The following is a 19,461-nucleotide window of genomic DNA, read 5'->3' as shown; positions in this document are numbered from 1 at the left end:
AAAGTCATCTGTATGTTTAGAAATCAGGGTTTTAGTATCTTATCCATTGATCTGCCAGCTATGGAAAAAGTCACTTGCCCATGCGATGCCTTTCGCTGGCATCAGAGCACAGACTCCAGTTGCCTAGGTCAGCACAGGGATGCTGTGCTACATGCTGAAGCAAGCCGTGTGCGGGGGCATTGCCTCCGTGAGCCCTCGGCGCAATTCGTGGAGCAGTGATGACAAGTGTTGACCCTTTGAGGCACTAGGAATGACTACAGGGGCAATAAGCAGTACTGCTAATTTCATAAAAAATATGCACCCCTTCTTCCCCCAGTGAGGACTTTTGAGTTCCTGAGGCTATCTCCAAGTGTTCGTGTGCATGTAGGACAAATGGTTTTGCCTGCTGTCCCAACCAGAAAGGCAATTTTGTCCCTTCAGCTTTGTTGCACTTCTTGCCCCAGAAATATGTCAATCTATCCACTTGCAGAAATGAAGTTCTCCTTTCTCATATCCAGTGTAATCTTTTTCCCCACTCCCTGAATCAGTACTCTCCTCCTGTGGCATCTATCCAACCTCATGTCAGTGCTTTTTCTTGTACCCATATCATTTCCTGCCTTTTTCCCACCCTTGTGCATGCTGCTGCTTCTCATCCATGGTGCTCTGAAAGAGGTAGTTCCAATACATTTTATTTTATATTTTATTTTATATTTTATTTTATATTTTATTTTATATTTTATTTTATATTTTATTTTATATTTTATTTTATATTTTATTTTATTTCCCCTTCCCAGCTTAAAGGAAGACACTCCAGTATATCTTAATCTTTTGCGTTCTTCAGAGATATTTTAGGCATAGAGGATGGATGCTGCTGGTTAGAGTGGTGGAGAAACAGATCTTGCTGGGAAGCCTATGTCCCCATGCTGCTTCTGAGAGACCATTGCCAGGCAGGTGAGGAAAGTGGAGGAAAAAGAGCGTGCTGCTCTCCTTGCTGGCTTCCCTGACCTCCTGGAAGTGAGCAGCTCAGCGAAGCCACCACTGTTGGATTGGCTGAAGCTCCTCGGGTGATACACAACTTTTTTGCTCTTTGCCAGTGCAGACATGATCCTGGCGTGGGAGCAAGTTATGATGGCTGGTAGCAGTCCTTTATTGAGCCAGGCTGCAAGCTACCTGAGGAAAGGATGTGGGACTTAAAGGGCAGCTGAAATGAATATAGATGGCTAATGGAAGTCAGTGGCAAGGAGGCAGGAGCTAATGCCACCCTTGGCACCCCTTTGCCCAACGGCTGCACCCATCCGTCCTTCTAGCATGGCTTTTTGGCAGTGTATTCCCCTGTCCCTTTCCTCTTAGGTGAATAGAGTAAAGTTGTGCTGCCCCTTTGCTCCAGGAACCCTACAAACAACAACAAGAAAGGTCTTGGGTTAATGCCTTTCTCTGGCAAACCAACCATAAGCACTTTCAAAACTAAAAGTTATATCCAGACACTACCTATCGGCCAAACAGCAAATAACCTAATTATATAACAAACATGGAGTGCCTCACAAGCAGCTGCCCAAGGCTTGGCAGCTATGGCTTGCAGAAGCAAGTGAAACGAATTCCCCTGGAAAACCAGGCCTGAACTTGGCCCTGACGCTACCAACAGTAGTTTTAGAAACACCAAATCATAAAAGCATGAGATAGGTTCCTTCTTCCGGTGTATGTTAACATTTTATCTGTTTCTTGACTGTGTTTCCCCCTCTGTTATTTTTATAAGTAACTATATATATGTATATTGCAGCAGCGTGTAGGTACGGGAGCAGATACCGGAAGTCTTCGCGAGAAAGCAGGTGCAGCGCTGCCGCACGCGTAGCGCTCATGTTTAGGGCGCCACCTACTGGCACGAAGAGCAGATGACGCTGCCCGGGAACGCGCTGCCTCAGGGCAGCTGGCGGAGCGCGGCGGGAAAGGATTTCTGCCTGGATAAACCCTTGCAAAGTGCACCTTTTCTTCGTGTTCTGCAAGGTCTTACCGTGCTGTGCTGTGAGACAGATTAAAAACCTGACCGAGGGAACACTGAGATCTTTTTCTTTTGTGGTGGTTTCTGTAGTTTGAGTGCCTTGAAAATACATCAGAAAGTCTCATCGCAATACTATGAGATGGGACAATTAGCCTTAATTTAGGGAAGATAATTGAAGCTCAAAGAGATTAGTATCAAAATACTCAGAAGTCTTTGCAAGACCTCTGATGTACTGACTGTGCTCCTACTTGAGATCCTGGGCCTGATTTTGTCACGGATTAAACTTTTTTACAGCACTTCCTGTACTGACAACACCAGACTGAGAACACCTAATTAAAACTCCTCCTGCTCCCAAGCAGAGATATGTGAGTGTTTTATAGGTAGGGGGATTTTAGAAGAAAATGTAAGTAAGTGATGTGCTCAAGCCAAACATTGGATCGGTGACAGAGCCAGTGTCACTCCTGTCTCTCGAGTCTGATCAGTCCTCCAACCTGGAGCCTACGGAAAATCTGTTGAGAAGTGATTTTGGTTTGATATCAATGTGGAATACAAAACAGTCTGAATCTCCAAGTTTGGAAGGAGGGCAAAACCGTTTCCTGTTTAGCACTGCTGCAGGCCCCGCTGCCAAAACGGCGAAGCGTGCCCCTGACGTGCTGGTTTTAGCAGCAACTGCCCCATAGGGCGGCAGGAAGCGGCTCAGGAAACGAAATCGCACAGCGCTGCCTTCGCGAAGGTCGTAAAGGTGTAAAGAGTTTTCTCCAATTTCCCTGTAAACTCTGTGGCAGAAAGAGAACTGAATAATCCCCAGTAGGAGGGAAACTGCTTCAGCCAAATTCTTCCCCTCTCTTTCTGTAGTTCATCTTCTGTGGGATCCTTGAGTGTCTAATTCAATGCAGGAGGCAGTCACTGAGCATGAGCTTTACTGTTGCTTGCAATTACGGTTAGTGTTTCTATCATGATGCATAATGTTGTGTGAGTAATCCCTAATACTGAAGTACTTTCTTCTTCCCATTTCTCTCTTCAAGAGTGCTGTGTTTCCTTGTGCTTCCCTTTGTGGGTTGAAATCCCCTGACCTCTCGTTGTTGTCCTCCAGACCTATGGGTTAAGGTGTTTTCCTGGGAGGAACCGATTTACCAGGGCCAGGAGAGGGTGATGCTATGGGAGCTGTTCATCGCCCCATTAGCCTAATGCCCCGTGGTCCTGCCCCAAGAAATGCAGGAGCCCTCCTCTTTCTCCCGTGCAAACCAGCACTGTACCTTCCTCTGCTCCGGTGCTTTCATAGGACTGGACTTTTTGCAATCAGGGAATTTCCGCTTTTGGAGTCTTCAGAGATTGGAGAGGTGCTGCTAGCAAAAGTTGTGCTTTCCAAACCCATTTGGAAATGGCTGATTTTCAATGGTTTGTTTTATAACTGCACTCAAATGGATTTCCATTTCCCTGGCTCCATAGTAGAGAAAACAGCAATTCTAGCCTATGTAATATCTCTTCCTTACAAGTTTTCTCACATGGTTACATAGAAGCCAAAATAGCCAGGCTTCTTGTGGCCTCCTACCATGTTATTTCACCCACAATTTACATATAGTAGTGCCAGAGTGAACTAGGGGGAGGGAAACTGAGCAAGGGCTGGACATAGAGCACTGTACCAATGACTTGCACAGCAGATATAAAGTAACTCTTGCCAATGGAAAACATCGCAGGAATTTCAGTAGGTAGAGCAGAGTTTGTTGAGTTGCACTAACACTAAGATAGGAGGCCAAACAGCTGGAGAATCTGTGGGTCCTCAGTGACAACAAGCAGCTAGATTTATGGCTTTGCATTTCTTTCAAAATACGGTGTATTCAATATGACAGATCTTCTAGCGTCACAGAATTATTATAGGGAACAACAACACTATCTTCCTTAAAAATTTGATTGTTCTGTACTAAGTCCTCTTGGATCTGACATGCTCAGTCATTTCCTCATTTCAAAGTTTCCAGAAGAAGAACGCAGAAACAAAAACCTCATCCATGCGGGCAGTAAAATTGTTAAAATTAAGGACCATTTTATTAGATGTGGGTTGGAGACTGGTATGCAAGCAGGGTTCCAGCATGGCTGTGTAATGCACTCGTAACATGCATCTTGCATATATTGAACTGTAGAAGTAAGATATGTTAATTGGTTTCAAAGCATGTCGTTTTTCCTTTGCAAGATTTAAAATGTGTAGTGTGAGCAGGGCCAAAGACAAAGTCTGATGGCTGCCAGCTGGACGTGGCAGAGGGTTGCAGGGAGATTACACCATCAAGGAGAATGGCTTTTGAGATAAGGATAATCTTTTACATAAACTAACTCTTCCAAGGCAGTTTGGATGGGTGAGCGATAAGGACAATAACAAAACTACGGGCTGACACAGTTGGTAGTTATCGCAGCGTTCAAAGATGATCGAGATTTTGCCAGCTAGATAAGTCAGCCTCTTCTCCTGACTACAGTGGAATGTAATCGGCATTGATACATTCTTGTCTGAAGAGTCTCTAGATTAATGCTGTCATTTTATGTCCTTCAGGTTCAACCCAGGAGTCATGGAAAGGTCTACAGCTTCTGATATGGCCTCTGAAAAACCAAACCCTTCTCACCACAGTACAGGGGCTGTTCAAATGAGGATCAAAAGTGCCAACAGTCACCATGATAGACTGAGCCAAAGCAAATCTATGATTCTTTCTGAGAACGTAAAGGTTGCTGAACCTGTAAGTAAAATACCCTAATATTTCCTAGACCTACTGATTTTTGTAAAGCCACAAAATTAATTTAAGTGTGGTTAAGATATCAATTCCGCGATAATCTCTTGCAAGAAGGAACTCATGGATTTTTTGGAGTACCACTAGATACTGGAATAACAATTTTCCTTCACTGAAATACAGAAATTGGCTTTGATGGCGGGGATCATAGTACCTATTCCACATTTAAACTCTCTGGTGTTATAGGGATTAAATCAGGTTGCTGTAGAGAATAGTACTTGCAGAATCAGATATATGCCATGATTTCTAAAAGGCAAATGCTAAAACTAGACAAACGAAAGGAATGGAGATCACAACTTTCTAAATAAAGGGCAACTTTGTCAGTAACAAAAATAAATGGTCTTGCTGTAAGCATGAATGATTTGCAAAAATCAGTCACTAGAGTTATCATCATATTTTAATAGTAAACAGAGTTGAAAGAGTTGAGTAATTTTTTATCCATTACCATTTTTTTTTGAAATGAAATAGTTAGTGATGAACTCTGTTGCCAGTTGCGTCCCTGCCCCTGTACTCCTCCTGAGCTACTAAACAAACTGATTGGTATGAGTCTCCCCTGGTTAATTTTCTTCCGTAATGGTGGCAACTTGCAGCTGAGGCCATATGATGTTACAAAATTATTTATGCAATGTTAGCCACTTTTTGGACTCCAGATCCATTTTATTCTCAGAGAATGTAAATGAGGGAGAAAACTCTGCTAGCTGGGGACAGACCCCAAGTCTCAGTCACTTTCTACAACCATGTGAGCTATTAATTTTTGTTTTGTTAATATAATGGATTCCTATGAAATATTCAGCTTTCTAACAAAGTTATTAAATGGAGGAAGCCTACTATAACAGCTGTATTTTCTTCCTTTTTTTAGTCTAAGTTCAAACTTATGCAGAAATACATCATTTTAACCATTCATTTCTCTGCTATAGCTTAATTCATTGCAGGGAGGTGCCTTATTATATTTCTGCAGAGAAAAATCTCTTTAGATCTTTGTAGCTGATAAGATATTCATTTACTTCCCATTTAAAAAATATCGTGTGCCTGAAACACATTGTATGTGTTTCTTCCTTTTTATCTGAAGTGAAATGTTCCTCCATTACAAACCTGAAACGATGCTTATAGTAATTTACTGGGAATAGTATAATGTATTATCAGGAAGAACTGTACCTTTGAAAAAGTTTAAAAGTTAAGTATATTTAATGATGCCTAACATATTTTATTGGCTGTGTTTAACAAAAGGCACTAGGCTGCAGTTGTTTTTGACAAGCATGAAAACATCACAGCATGAGACTGCAAAAGGAATTATGTAGAGAAATTACAAGTGATCCATCTCTCAATGAATTATCCACCTCAATAGCCTGCAGAACTCAGCTACCAATTAACACCTACTTTATTACATGTTGGGATGTACTTAATAACTTTCATGTGTTTATGCACTATTACCTTGACTGATGCCTCTTGTACAATTAGGCATAATTGGCATATCAATATGCAAAAGTTAAAAGGATTAACCCTCTTAAAACTAATGAGCATTTCTGTATCCAGCTGCTAAATGAGACAAAATTAGCATTTTTCACTTTTGGGCAGGATTTTATCATGCAGTTTCTCATTGTTGATATTACCTTGTTACATAACTTTAGTTTTGGGGATAGTATGCTGGACTGTTACGGAGCAAGGGCTCTAAAAAGTTAAATTAGACATAAATATTCACTGCTGTATTCCAATAACCATAGCAGGTACAATATATGTTCACTGTTTGAGAGCTGAAAAGTTGCTTTGTATTACATTTGTTTAGTAGCTAATTATATAAAAGTGGAATTTTACTGAGTATATGTCATTTTACCAAGCAAACTTGGCTCCGATATAATAGATTGAAAGCTTGCCATGCTACTAATTTCCTTTCTATTTCAATTCTTTTCATCTCTTTTTGCCATGCAGAATTTTCTGACTAGATATTGACAGACTGAAAGTATTTTGGCATATTTACTTAAATAAGCCTCTTAAAGTTGTTTGCTAAAGCCAAACTAAAAGCAAAATTCTTAAGGATCCAACGGTTTTCAAATACGTGCTTAAAATGCAGTGTGATTCCAGTGTAAGAGATCACTAAAATATCTGTATCGATTGCACATTGACATATCTGATTCTCTGCATGTGATTTGTGAAGGATTTGGGGGAAAGTAATAGAGGAGACAGGGCCTTTGTTTGTCGAAGGGTCTTGAAAAAGCAGAGTTCAGCTGATATATACATTTAGCATTCTTGCTCTGTAGCTCACGAAATTCTCTTGCAGTGCACTTATATACACAGCCTTCACTTTTGCATTTAAAGGCACACAGCCCCCTGCTAAAGGATACGTACACTAATATGCTAAGCAATGCTAATTATTCTGTGCTAGAAGGTTAAAAAAAAGGATTTATCCTGCTTTTCTATTAATTCAACAGTCTGTCTCTGTTTAGATGTTTGATATAGTCTATAAGTCTCTACTGATTGTGCTTATTTTCTCTTCCACATTGACTGATAATTTTTTGTCCTATCATTGGAGAGATTTTTCTCGTAAACACTACAGATAGCTGAATAATGGAATTCATATTATTCTTTTGCTGCACATACTAGGTATGTCTACTATACTTTATGCTCTATTAATAAATGGGTCAAATCCTCTCTACCAACTTATGCAAAACCTCTTGACTTCAATGGATTAAGGTAATCAGCATTTGGCATATTTTGAGCAATCAATAGAAAAATATATTTCTAAAACATATTTGAAAAAAATTAACATTTAGAATACAGAGGGAAAAAAAAGACGCAAATCTAGAAAGATCGTTAGTGATTTATAGAGAAGAAAATACATAATTTTCTCTAAGGGATTTGTGGTATTCTAAAACATTTGCTGTGATGCTTGCAAGCACACCTGGGGCTATACTTTTGAAGGTGGACAGATTATTTTCTATAGTGTGACAAAGAGGGATGTGCATCAGACATCAGTAGGGCCATATGCACTTGTGCATTTTATAGTAGTAAAGATGCAAATGTGAAATACAGAAACTAACTGATGCAAAAGCAAAACGTAGATTCTTGTGGTTTTTAGTTATTTATTTACGACGGAAATGCTTGAGCCTTGTGCAAAGGTTGAAACTGGTATTAACATAGAGTTTAAAGAGCACAAATCATGAAGCTAGACACAGATTATGGTAAGCAAGGGCTCTTTTTCTGCTTAATGTTAGTGTCTGAACAAGCAATGTAAATGAACAATTCACTATTTTCATCTCTTAAACACCAGGGGAGTGCATTTGGCTTCATTCAGAACAACTTGAAACAATGAAACGCATTTTTTTATTGGTATCTATATTAAGAATTAGAACCTATTTTGACGTTGCAAAATGTCAGTGTATTAGAGCTTCTTCTGATTAGGTTAAACAGACTGGTAGGTTTATTTATCTCCCTGATACATTATCAGAGAAACGGGAAGCAATCTTCTTTTGTTTCTTACTCCTGTGATTATAGAACACTTGCCAAAGTTATGGCTAGCCAAAAAGATAGAAATAAAATTGCTAAAAATATAAACCTTCTGTTTAGCAGAGTTTTTGAGCCATATTTTGAAATTGCAGGGTTTGTACATGTTTACTTCAAATCAAGCTTATAGTCAAGTTTGAGGCTTTGTTTGTATGGATTGTCCTGAAGTAGATCCTGATATTTAATTAAAATGACACTAAATCACATTGAATTGATAAGACTTGGCATCTCAAACAAAGGTAATTGCCCGTATTGGTTTTGTACAAAAATAGAGCTGCTTGGAAAATGTGCAGCCAACACAGACTGTCAACTCCATTTATAGATCAATATGTGAAAACCATTGATCAGGCAGGCATGTGTAACAGTAACACTTTGCATTTATTTGTTGTTTTTATACCATGTTAAGGCTTACAGGATTATCGGCTTCCAAAATATTTTGACTTCCTCATAAATATGTTATCTGTTTAATGTTAATTACAAGACAGACTACAGCCCTCTTTTCGACTATTTTCACTTTCATTGCTATGGGTAGTTTCAGCTGAAAATGGATTATTTCATTCTCTGAGAAATCATCAGAGCTTCCTTTATAGAATAGTTTATTTGGGGAAAGTTTTTGAGGATTTATTTTTTCTCACATTTTGCTTTTTTTCCTGGAGAAAAAAAACAAAACAAAACAGATCTTGGCAAAATATTTCCAAAAGTGAAGTACATTCTCCTTTCACGGTTGTGTACATTTGAGGTGGAAAGTGAAAATGTTTTCTTTATTGCATTGGAAAAGTGGCTACCCAGTCTCTATTCTCCACAGATTTTATTCTCATGCAGCAGTCCATTATATATGTATCTACTTTTATCTCTATAAGGGAACAGCTGTGAGCCCTTCAAGTTGTTGCACAAATTGTATATTAGTACTGGGACAGAACTAGAAAAATATATGAGCTTCATATGACAAATGTGGTAGTTGTTAGTAAATGCAAGCTCACAGTGATGAGCACTGTGTTTCTCCACATATTTCAGGGTAGGTATAAAAGGAATAGGTGTGAGGGAAAGCAGTATGTCTATAAGACAAGCCTAGTCTCATTTCTTGAATGTGAATATTGTCCAAAAAACCCAGAAATCATAAATAGGAAAAAAAGAAATCTGTTGAGTAACATTAGTCATTCTCCTTTCTAGTGCAGGAAAATGAAAAATGAAATGAGTCCTATGTGTCCTCACTGATTTTGTATTTTTGAAGGGCAGATCTGCTCTGTGGTGTGTATCAGGTTTGCAGAGGGGCACATGCAGCCCTCGCTGCCGGTTCTCTGTGCATTTATTTAGGCGCGTTTCACCGGACCGGAGGAGCCCCCAAAGCCAGGCAGCCTCTGCTGCGGAGGCTCAGCCCAGCCCGGGCCGAGCCCACCCAAAAGCACTTTCACCATCTGGTGTGAGCCACTGCGTGGGGATACGTCACATAGACCATAAACTGCTTTGACTTGGAGGCTAGAAGTAGGTTATTAATGCATCCAAATATTTTAGGGTTTGATTGCCTGCAGTAAGCAATGTAGTTCAATCGAGCAATCCAAGTCGCCTCCGTACCCTTTCCAGGGTCAGCTTTTCGAGTCCAGGTGTTTCTGTCAGTCGTAAGGCTCAGGAGGAAGCCTTTTGTTTTTCCAAAAATTATCTCCACTTTTTTTCTTATACATATACCCTGCAAGAAAGTATTCTTTACATATATTTGTCCGATAGCACTTCAACTGGAATAACCTTGGTTAAAAAGGAAGAAGTTAATTTTGTTGTTAAACTCCCCATTTATTTCTACTCAAAACATTTTCACTGTAACATTTCAGCTGCATAGCTTGATAGGCAACATCATAATGAGATCATAGGAAAAAGAAATAACCAGCACCTATTTCTTCTTAAAAGCTCAACTAAATTCATTTCAGCTATATTAAGGGAGCGGTGAATGTAACTGGCTTGGCTTCCTTGTTAAACCAAACTGAAGTTCAGACAAGATATTATATGAGTTGGAATTGCTGATTTTGACTTTTACTCAGTGTGACACAAGGGAAGAAAAAGGGTTCAAAAACCTCCTTTTTTTTTTTTTTTTTTTTTTTTCCCCCCCACTCTTACATTATCTCATGCTGTGAAAATCTTTACTCTATTTACCAAGCACAAATTAGTCTTGCCAAAGGTTCTGGAAGTTTACTACTTCAGCTTAGATCCTAAAACTTCAAAGAGAGTTGCAACTCCACAAATTAGTGTATGTGCTCTGCCATGGCTATTTTAACTTGAACTTAACTAAATTCGTTTATAATTTAGTACTGATTGAACAGCACCATAAATGTGCACGGGATACATTTTTTAAAGTTAGTCCTCTGATTACTAATTTGAATAAAAAACCCTAACCTTGTTAGCATCTGGACTTATTTCCATAATAACAACCCCTTCAGAACCTACAAAGTAATGAATAATTGACAACAAATGAAATGTTTTGATAGTTGTCGGCACAAAGCATGTTTAATGTTTTGTGTTGCTTCCTAGCTAATTATGTAGATGACACATTTGTCAGACCTTGACTGCCATTAGAAACGTGTTTCCAGAGGGGAGAAAAACAGGCTATTCATAGAGTAATTAACTAGAATGCTCAATGACCTGTGAGAGATTCAAATGGCTGCCAGTTCAGACATTGTTTTGTTACAGAAGCAGAGGGGTAATTAAAATTCCAAATTACAGTGCTATGATGAAGCATTTGTTTGTTGACAGTATACTCTTACTCTAGTTTGTTAATTCTTTTTTAAATTGCTTCTAATCCATTTTATAGCTTTAGGAGTTCCGTCTTTGAATTTACTGACAACTAATATTATGGTAAATTGTTCTTCAGTGGAGTACTGCAGGCTTGGCAGTTTCATGGGAGCACAAGGTGGGTGGGATAGAATAGCTGTTTCTTTCCCTAAACTGACATACCATGTGCTGTCACCGAAACGCGACTAACGCGGCACATCTTGTGAACTGATATGTTCATAATTCTGCGTTAGGGAAGATGTCTAGTTACGGGAGGAAATGATTCAGATAAAGTAATAATAATCAGACAAATTGCGTAAGGTGTCCTAAAATGTTAGAGGAAAAGCCCTAATAGGGTTTGGATGACAGCGGCGATCGGTTAGGTAAGCACTTTGGGAAGCTGAGATCTGGTCGAAAACCTAGAATTGGAAGACAATCATCTGCAGGAAGAAATCAAGCACAAAATGTGAAGAACGGGGTATTTCGCAAGACTAGACTGCGTCTTTGCCAAAACCCTTTGTAGGCAGTAATGGACGTGACAGGCTAAGATGTCTTTCCGGTATAAATGGGGACGGTTTGCAAGTCCAGAGTGTTAAAGTTCTCTAAACAATGAATTAAATGCAAGCCCAAGCGAAATATTTATTTACTTTGCCAAAAGTGAGAATGCGGTTCTGTTAAGGAGATCTGACAGAAGTAACATGGTGTTTGACGCAGGAGAGCTGACAGCGGCATGGAGTGAGCGCTGATTATCCTGAAGACACTGTCAGCTAGGATTGATTTCCACTTTCTCCGTTTATGTAACGGCTCCTGTAATACAGCTGACCCCAAATCACGTTACCTTGTCATTTCTCTGCATGGATCAAGAAGAGACGAGCTGAAAATAGCTAGGCACTGACCTTGAACTTGCCAGAAAAGTGAGAAGTGACAGTGGGGTTTGGTTTTTCTGTTGTTTTTCCGGCGTGGTCCCTGCACAAAGCTGACGGCGAATGCTCTGTGGCTGCAGCAGCACAAGGGGGCAGAGCGGGACTGGAGATTACAGGTGACGCCGGCGCTTGCAGCTGATGCTAGAGAAGCACAAGTCCGTGCCAAATAGCTTCGCTCTGCCCTTTTTTTCCCCCATTTCTTTTTTCTTTTTAAATTAAGGAGAGGCTCTATAGAGGCAGAGCTGCTGACTCCAAAATCTTGATGTGCCCATGATCCGTGGCTTGAAAATACGGTTGTTTCGAAGGTGCGCTTAATATTGAGTATCTTCCTCGCTGAACGCACCGCGAGGAAGTTTTTGCACCTTCTCGGTGAATAACCTCCCCGCCGTTTTCCTGCTGAAACAACAAACTTTTGTATCATCATTAACAGAGCTGTCTGCAGTTTTGGGGGGAAGTTTAGTGACATCAACGCATCCCCCAAAAACCTCTGGATAAGTCGCTTTGAGGGGCGCAGAGAGCGCGGTGCAAAGACGTAAATAATAACGCCCAGGCTGCGAAGGCCCCGGCCCACCCCAAGCTGCAGCACCACCGGCCGGGCCCTGGCGCCTCTCGGCTGCCCCGGCGCTGCTCTGCCGCCCGTCCCTCGTCCCCCCAATAACGTACTGACCCTAAAACCGGGACTTTTCGCCCGGGAAGCGGCAGAGGCTGCTCCTGAGGCGGCTGGAGGCGCAGGGCCTCAGGGCAGCGTCGCCATCTCCCCCGCTCCCCCGCGAGCTGGGTGTTGTTGGGGAAGGGAAATCCGGTGTTTCTTCCCCTGATACATCCCTTTTTTTTCCCTTCAAGAAACGCAGGTGAGTAAGCGATAATTTCTCCTGGTCTGGTGTAAAATCAGGTAGAGGCCTCCATCTCTGCACGCTGCTGCTCAGAAACCTGTGCCAGCTTTAGAAAACACAGGGCAAGACGCGAGGTAAATATTGCACCTCGCTGCTTCTTCTTTCAAAATTATTTTCTCTAAACCGATGGAAACCGACAGTAACATCAGTTTCTGACCTGGTTTCGGAGGAGGCAGGCACGCTGGCAGGCCGCGGTCGCCTTCCTGCAGGGCGCCCGGGCGCTGGTGCTGCGTGACCAGCCTGTGTTTAGAAAGGGGGGAAAAACCCCAAACCTCTGATCTTTCCGTCAAAATTGGGCCCAAGCAATGGATGGGATGTTAAACTGGGTGAGCGGCGAGAGCTGCCGTGGTGTTTCTCCATTTCTGCGTAGCTGAGAGTGACCCAAGCGCACCAAAATCGGTGATTTACTGTGCAGTAATTCAGCTGTTTCCTGGGTGAAATGGTCTCTGTGCGGTTGGGTCGTCCTCTGTATTTCACGGGGCATCTCCTCTTTTTTGCTAGGAGGAGAAACGTCTCCTGCACCCGTTCTCAATGTGTGTCTCAGGTTTCTAATTTTCCACCCTGTAAATAGCGCCTCTCAAATCTATAGAGATATATTAATGATGCTGTTGGTGACGCCCAAAGACCTGTGGAGCTGTTCTGAACCTCCATTTTATGAACCTCCTCGCTCCGGGTGTGAGATCTCTCTCTGACATCCCAGCACCTTGCTGATGTTTTATATATTTAATATTTCACTTGGGTTCCACGATAGCCTGCTGTCACATTTATTCCTTGCGTCCATGTGGGGAAGGAGCCGGGCTGGAATTTGCCGTGTTTTCTGCAGTCCCGGCGTAGACACCGGCCAACCAAGGCCATGTCAAAGGGCCGTTTTCTCCTGTTCCCCCGTCTGCAAAAGGAGGCTGCGGGTGATGCTCATCTGCCCCGCGCTCGTTGCTATCTCTGCCCCAGCACTGGGGCCACTGCGGTGTTTCAGTCACGCTCGTTACGTGGACGATGCCACTCTCGTCATATTAACGCTATTAATTGGAGTGGAGCTATTCCGCAATTTTGCTGGTGTAACCGAGAGTGGAACTTGGCCCCGGGTCTTGCATGTTTTCCTTATCTATATCCTCTGTACTTAGCTATTTTGCTGTCTTTCATCAGAAAAGTCTTGTTTCTCATGAGTCCTCTCTTCCCTTGCTTCTACAATCACGTGCGTTTTAGCCCCATTAAGCTTCTTCAAGGGCTTTCATGTTTTATAGTGTATATTTTGAAAACTGCACTTAAAAGTATTGTTTAAAAGAGTCTCTTTGGCAATATGTGTCAGTGGACACCGTGACAAGGACCATAAGCTGTGGAATTATATTCCTCTTACACTATCTTTATTAAATAATGTATTACAGCTAAATTGGGGCATCTAACACGCTTCCTTTCAAAATGCCATAAGATTTGAAATATGTAGGTACTGAAACTGAGATGATATCAAACTTCCCGTAGCTAGTCTTGGGCACCTGACCCGCACAGTTTCCCACAGGGGAAAAGTAAGCTCCATTTCTTTAAATTTCCAATGAGAAGGGACATGTGTCTCCTTGCATTGAGTTACATTATATCACATCATGTGACACAAAATGACCCAACACAACATGACAGGAGAGGTAAAGAACCAGGCTTTTTTGTTTTATTACTGCAGTGAAATAATTGCACTGCTAATATAAGGAAATGGAGATCAGATTATTTTGTGCATGCCCTAAATACATGCACTGTTGCACAATATAAAGACATGCTTACCAAATGTTGTTTAATATATTGAGAAGAGATTTTAAAACAGACATAGGAGTGTCCTTGTTAGCCAGTGTGCTTATTCTTAGAGAAATAGTTGACAGCAACATTCTCCTACCCTTAATCAGATGAAATTCCCTTTGAAATCAGTGGTTCTTATGCAGGAGCAAGAAGTGCAGGATCAGATCCAGCAATGTTAACATGCTAATATTTTATTTTCTGTTTGATTTCTTGTTTAGTAAGGTTCATCTCCTTAAGGTTCATATCAGCCTTGATCATCTGTGATTTTGTATTTGCAGATGTGCATGCTACGATTTCACATCCATGGTGAGAATGGAATTCAAATCTTCCCCTTGAAAGCGCCCGAGGCCCTACCACTTGAGTTAAAGAAGGAACTTTGTTTCTGCAGCCTGTGAAAAGCACCCAAATTATTATATTTTCTTTCTGGTTCAGAGACCAATAGTACAAATTTATAGTTGTTACTTTAAGACAGTACTGAATAAGGCCAAACTTTTGAAAAAGTTAGGCCTTTCTTTTGATGCTTTTAATGTCTCTCTGACCTGCCCCACATTCTGAAAGTTTGCATTTAGGAATACAGCAGAAACCCAAATAGAGGAAAAATATGCTATCCTTTCTGTTCTCTGCATCTTCCTCCACTGTTGGAACCAAATTTGAAAGGCTGTGAAATACTCTCTCCCATTTTCCCTCCCAGAACACCGCAAGAAAGATTGTTTTCCTGGATATTTCATGCACGGCCAGAAACGAAAGTACTGCAGCTGTGATGACAGAATCTGTTCTCATGACATTTCTAGCCCCAGGGCAGGTAGAAAACCCAGACACGCATCCAAACTTTTCTGCGTTTATTTGAACCAAACCTGAGTTTTGGACCAATTGAGCTTCAGATGAGCAGTTCTTAAGAGCTCATTCTTCTTGATTGTGATTCTGAAGTCAGACTTTTACTTTATAACCTCATTACACAAAAAAACCAGTGTTTAAAAATTAAAGTGCCAGGTGCCAACTCTTTTCAGTAGCTGGCTACTTCAACTTTGAGCTTTCCATTTTTTATCAGCAAATGATAAACTGAAAATTCAGTGTTCCCAGTTTAGATCTTTCTCAAAATTAAAAAATAAATCTGGAGTGGCCACCTGTAAGCACTAAAACCTGAAGACATTTGGACACAAGTTAAACACATTGTTTAAAAAACTGCCAGTTGGTTGCATCAGTTTTTAAGAATACATTTATAGTGAAGATCCCCCCCCACCCCAATATTTTTTTAACCTTTTCAGGGCAGATGTTCTTTTTTGTTTGTTTTCTTTTGACCAAGACATTGAAGAGCTGGGAAAAGAAGCAATGTGGCTATAGATAAGCTGTTGAAGGAGAGTAAGGATAGCACCACCATGAAAATGTGGAAGGTGAGGGAACATTGGGCAAGGGTTGCAAAGGGAGGGATTTGGGGGTGGGAGGGCCCAGAAGATGCAGGGTGGGAAAGGTGAATTTGGTGCAGCTGTGGGGCCCAGGGCCTGGTGGGGAGAGGCTGAAGCAGCAGAGCATGGGCTTGAGGAAGGGCTGTTTTTCTGGTGCTCTTGTTGTGTTGTCCTCCTGCCTGTGGGGCAAATTAGGAGATAGCTCGTCTCTTCTGCAGCTTAGCTGAAGCGTTCAGGTAGGTGTTGCTGGTTTCCTAGCCGTCTCCTCTCTCTCGTGCGCCAAGCAAAGCATGGATGCAGAAAGGGGGTGGGCTTGTGCATGTGTCGTTACTACAATATCTGTAATTGTACTGAATTGGGCTCAGGCTCCTAATCCTCTGGTCTTGTGGGTCGTATGAGTCTTGTGATGATCTAAATGAGAGAGACATACTAGTATACTGGGAAAATATTACATGTGCACACACCAGTTCATTAAAACCCGTCATCGTTTCCCAAGGATCTCTTTTGTTTTTAATTTTGTTCATGTAAAGTCTTTCACGATTTGATGGTGGATGAGCCTGATTACATGAAAATTTACCTTTAAAATATTTCCTATTTATCACATGGTCTCCCTACCTAGAAAATCCTAGTGCAGTCACTGCTAATGTTTGATAAGATTTGTACCTGGTAGATTCTAAATTACATTAATGCATAAAGCCAGCAATGCCAGGCTCCCTATTGTTACAGTTATTAAAGCTGTAACTGAAATGATATCTTTCATATTGATCTTCAGCTAGCAGCTCTTATCCAGAAGCTTTGTTTCACATTAAAGACACTAATGATTGTCTCCACGAAATGAGTGGCTTAATAGTTAGAAAAAGTTAAATGGAAAAAAGAAAAAAAAAACTTTGATAGCCACCTTTGATAGCTCTTCATTCCAACATCTCTCATAGCCACAAAGTGCAAGCCAAGCATTAATAGACCTTTTAATAAAATGACTTAAAAGAAATCAATGGGATTTCTCACAAAGCCTAATTTCCAGCAAGATATATTATTTAAATGTTTGTATTCCTTTTGAACAGCTCATGTCCTCCTGTAGCTGCCAGATTTTTTCCTGGAATTTCTCTTCTTTTCTTTTTTTTCCCTTTTTCTTCTTATGACTTTCACTTTTTTATTTTTAGGGCCTATTTTTGATTTATTACCATATTGAAATTTGTGGGTTTTTTTAAAAAAAGAAGGAAATACTCTTCCATGGCTGACATAACTTTCTGTAGTCTTAGAGGTGTCAACACAGTATCTATTGGGGTGGTCTAGCTAAAAATATACTTGTGGAGTGCCTTTTTAGGGCCATCATAGGCACTGCTTTTTCTTCATGGACTGTAAGAAATTATTTTCTTTGCCCGTCGTCAGGGGAAAATGGTATATCCTATCAGTACAGCTCTCCAGCTGCAATTGTGATAAATATATCTGCAAGACCTGAGGCTTTGACAAAGGTTGAGGTTTGTAGGAGAAGAGAATATTATTGCACTTGCTTTTTTCTGTAGTGCTGGGATTTCTGGGTAGGTTTTCTGTTAGCTTTTAGTTTGTTTGTTTGTTTTGGCTTAGGGTGAAGAGCAGCTGCTGGATTTCTTTTAGGATTTAACTAGATTTTTCTTTTTTTTTTTTTCTTGGCAACAACAGCTAGGATGCAAGATAGGTGTTTTTCATGAGTTCATGTAGAACAAGTAGAGAAATACATCTGAAATTTTTATGTTCTCTGAGCTCATCTACTGTAATTGATATGTGACATCTATTGAAAGACAGACATCAAAGGGAAAGAGATTTTTTTTCCGGTGACCAGTGGCAAAACAGCAAATTGTTCTATACAATAGAACAAAGAACAAAATACATGTATTCTTTTACATAAGCAGATGTATAGTGTGCTTGCAAGTTAGAATACAAGATTTTAAATTAATCTGTGCTAGAGACTATAGTTAGGCAGAGAACATACCCCTATGTATTACTGTGCTGTGGCTTTTCCCTGATAAGCTCTAGTCAATCTACAGTAATGATTAAGTACAATGCTTCATGCGTTAGGTGTTCATCTAAGAGATCATGGAGGTGAAAAGAGAGAAGAAAGAGGAAGGAAAGAGAATCATGTTGAGGAGGAAAAAAACATGAAGAAACGCAGGAAAACACTGGGCTGTGCTGAGGTCTCTAGCCACGAAACATCCTTTTCCCTCATGCACACATTGGATATTTAGCCCTTATTTCCGCTGTATTTTTCACAGGCTCCAATGGAAGAGCTTGGATTAAGCTGATGCAGGGATATGTTTTGGCTGCTTATTATTTATTACAATTTTAGTTCCAGGTTTCAAAAACAATTAGGGAAACTGCTTAATAGGAAAATGACTCTAATTACTTGTTAATTGAGGTTATCTGCTCCACATTATTCAAAACGTAAATTGTGTTGACACTTGTACCCAGAAATGATTACTTAATAAACAGACGGAAGATGCAGCATGAATACAAGCACCCCTAAAAAGCAGCATTTTATTTATCCATTATGGTTTGGTCATCTAAAAGACATAAAAAGCTTTATCTGTGTTAAGCTCATGGTTAAAACATGCTAGTTCCCAAATATGAATACTATATTTCAAACAGTGAAAAAATAAGAAAATGAATGAAATTTAAAAGTTTATTAAGCTTATATTAACTATGTTCAGGTAATGCCTACAGGGGAAGATGAAGCAGTATGGTGTTACCTCCTGAACGAATGGAAGATAATTTAGCTGACCTAACTCATTAACTAATCAAGCATCTGGAGCCAAATAAACTAATACGTTAGTAATTGTCATATTAGTATTTACTCTTGTCTTTTGCTTAGTCAGAATCTGATTTTTGGGAGCTATAAAAAGAGGAGGATTACTACTCTTTGAAGAATAGATTCATTTGAGGAAGAAAGATGATTCTGAATAAAACTATTTTTTCCAGAATAAAATACCCCTCTAGTGTGAGAGTAAAAACAAGAAATTTCCGCTTTTTCCTATGCATTAGTATGCTCTGGGACATGGTTTCTTTTTTTTGGTTTTTTTGTTTTTTTTTTTTTAAGTTTGATGTCATGAGTTAGATGTCATTAGCCATTCAGTTAATATGAAATCTAGGGCCATGATTCCGTATGATCAAAGCTTGTGTATTCACCTGTGACCTTACTGAATGTAGTAACACCCCGTAGAAAAGTGATTTTTTTCCAAATGTAGGTTGCAATCATCGTAAGTGTCTTAAAAATATTTATAACAGAAAACATTCTAAAATCGATAGAAAAAAATAAAAGGTAACATTTTGAACTAGCTAGGTGGCTAAGAAACCCGTCGTCAAGAGAGAGATTTCATATGCATTTAACTCTGAAATTGTTCCCCATTGAAATAAAAGGGAAGCCTCAGTTTGACCAGAGAAGCCTGATTTCAGCCTTGGATTTCATCACTTCCTAGACCTAGACTCGGG

General features: G+C 40.3%; 1 protein-coding gene across 3 annotated transcripts in view; it reads left to right on the top strand.

The window, feature by feature from the left end:
• Positions 1-19,461, top strand: part of ARHGAP15 (Rho GTPase activating protein 15) — a 336,654-nt gene that overhangs the window by 13,993 nt on the left and 303,200 nt on the right. For all 3 annotated transcript variants that reach the window (XM_026123475.2, XM_026123474.2, XM_026123476.2), the window contains exon 3: positions 4,515-4,695. In XM_026123475.2, coding sequence (XP_025979260.1) covers positions 4,531-4,695 — 165 coding nt within the window. In that variant the 5' untranslated portion in view covers positions 4,515-4,530. The remainder of the gene's footprint in view (positions 1-4,514; positions 4,696-19,461) is intronic.

This window comes from Dromaius novaehollandiae, chromosome 7 (genome assembly GCF_036370855.1).
Source record: "Dromaius novaehollandiae isolate bDroNov1 chromosome 7, bDroNov1.hap1, whole genome shotgun sequence".
In the NCBI taxonomy this organism is placed as follows: Eukaryota; Metazoa; Chordata; class Aves; order Casuariiformes; family Dromaiidae; genus Dromaius; species Dromaius novaehollandiae.
Note: the sequence above shows the minus strand (reverse complement) of the source record. Positions and strands in the feature narration are given on the sequence as shown.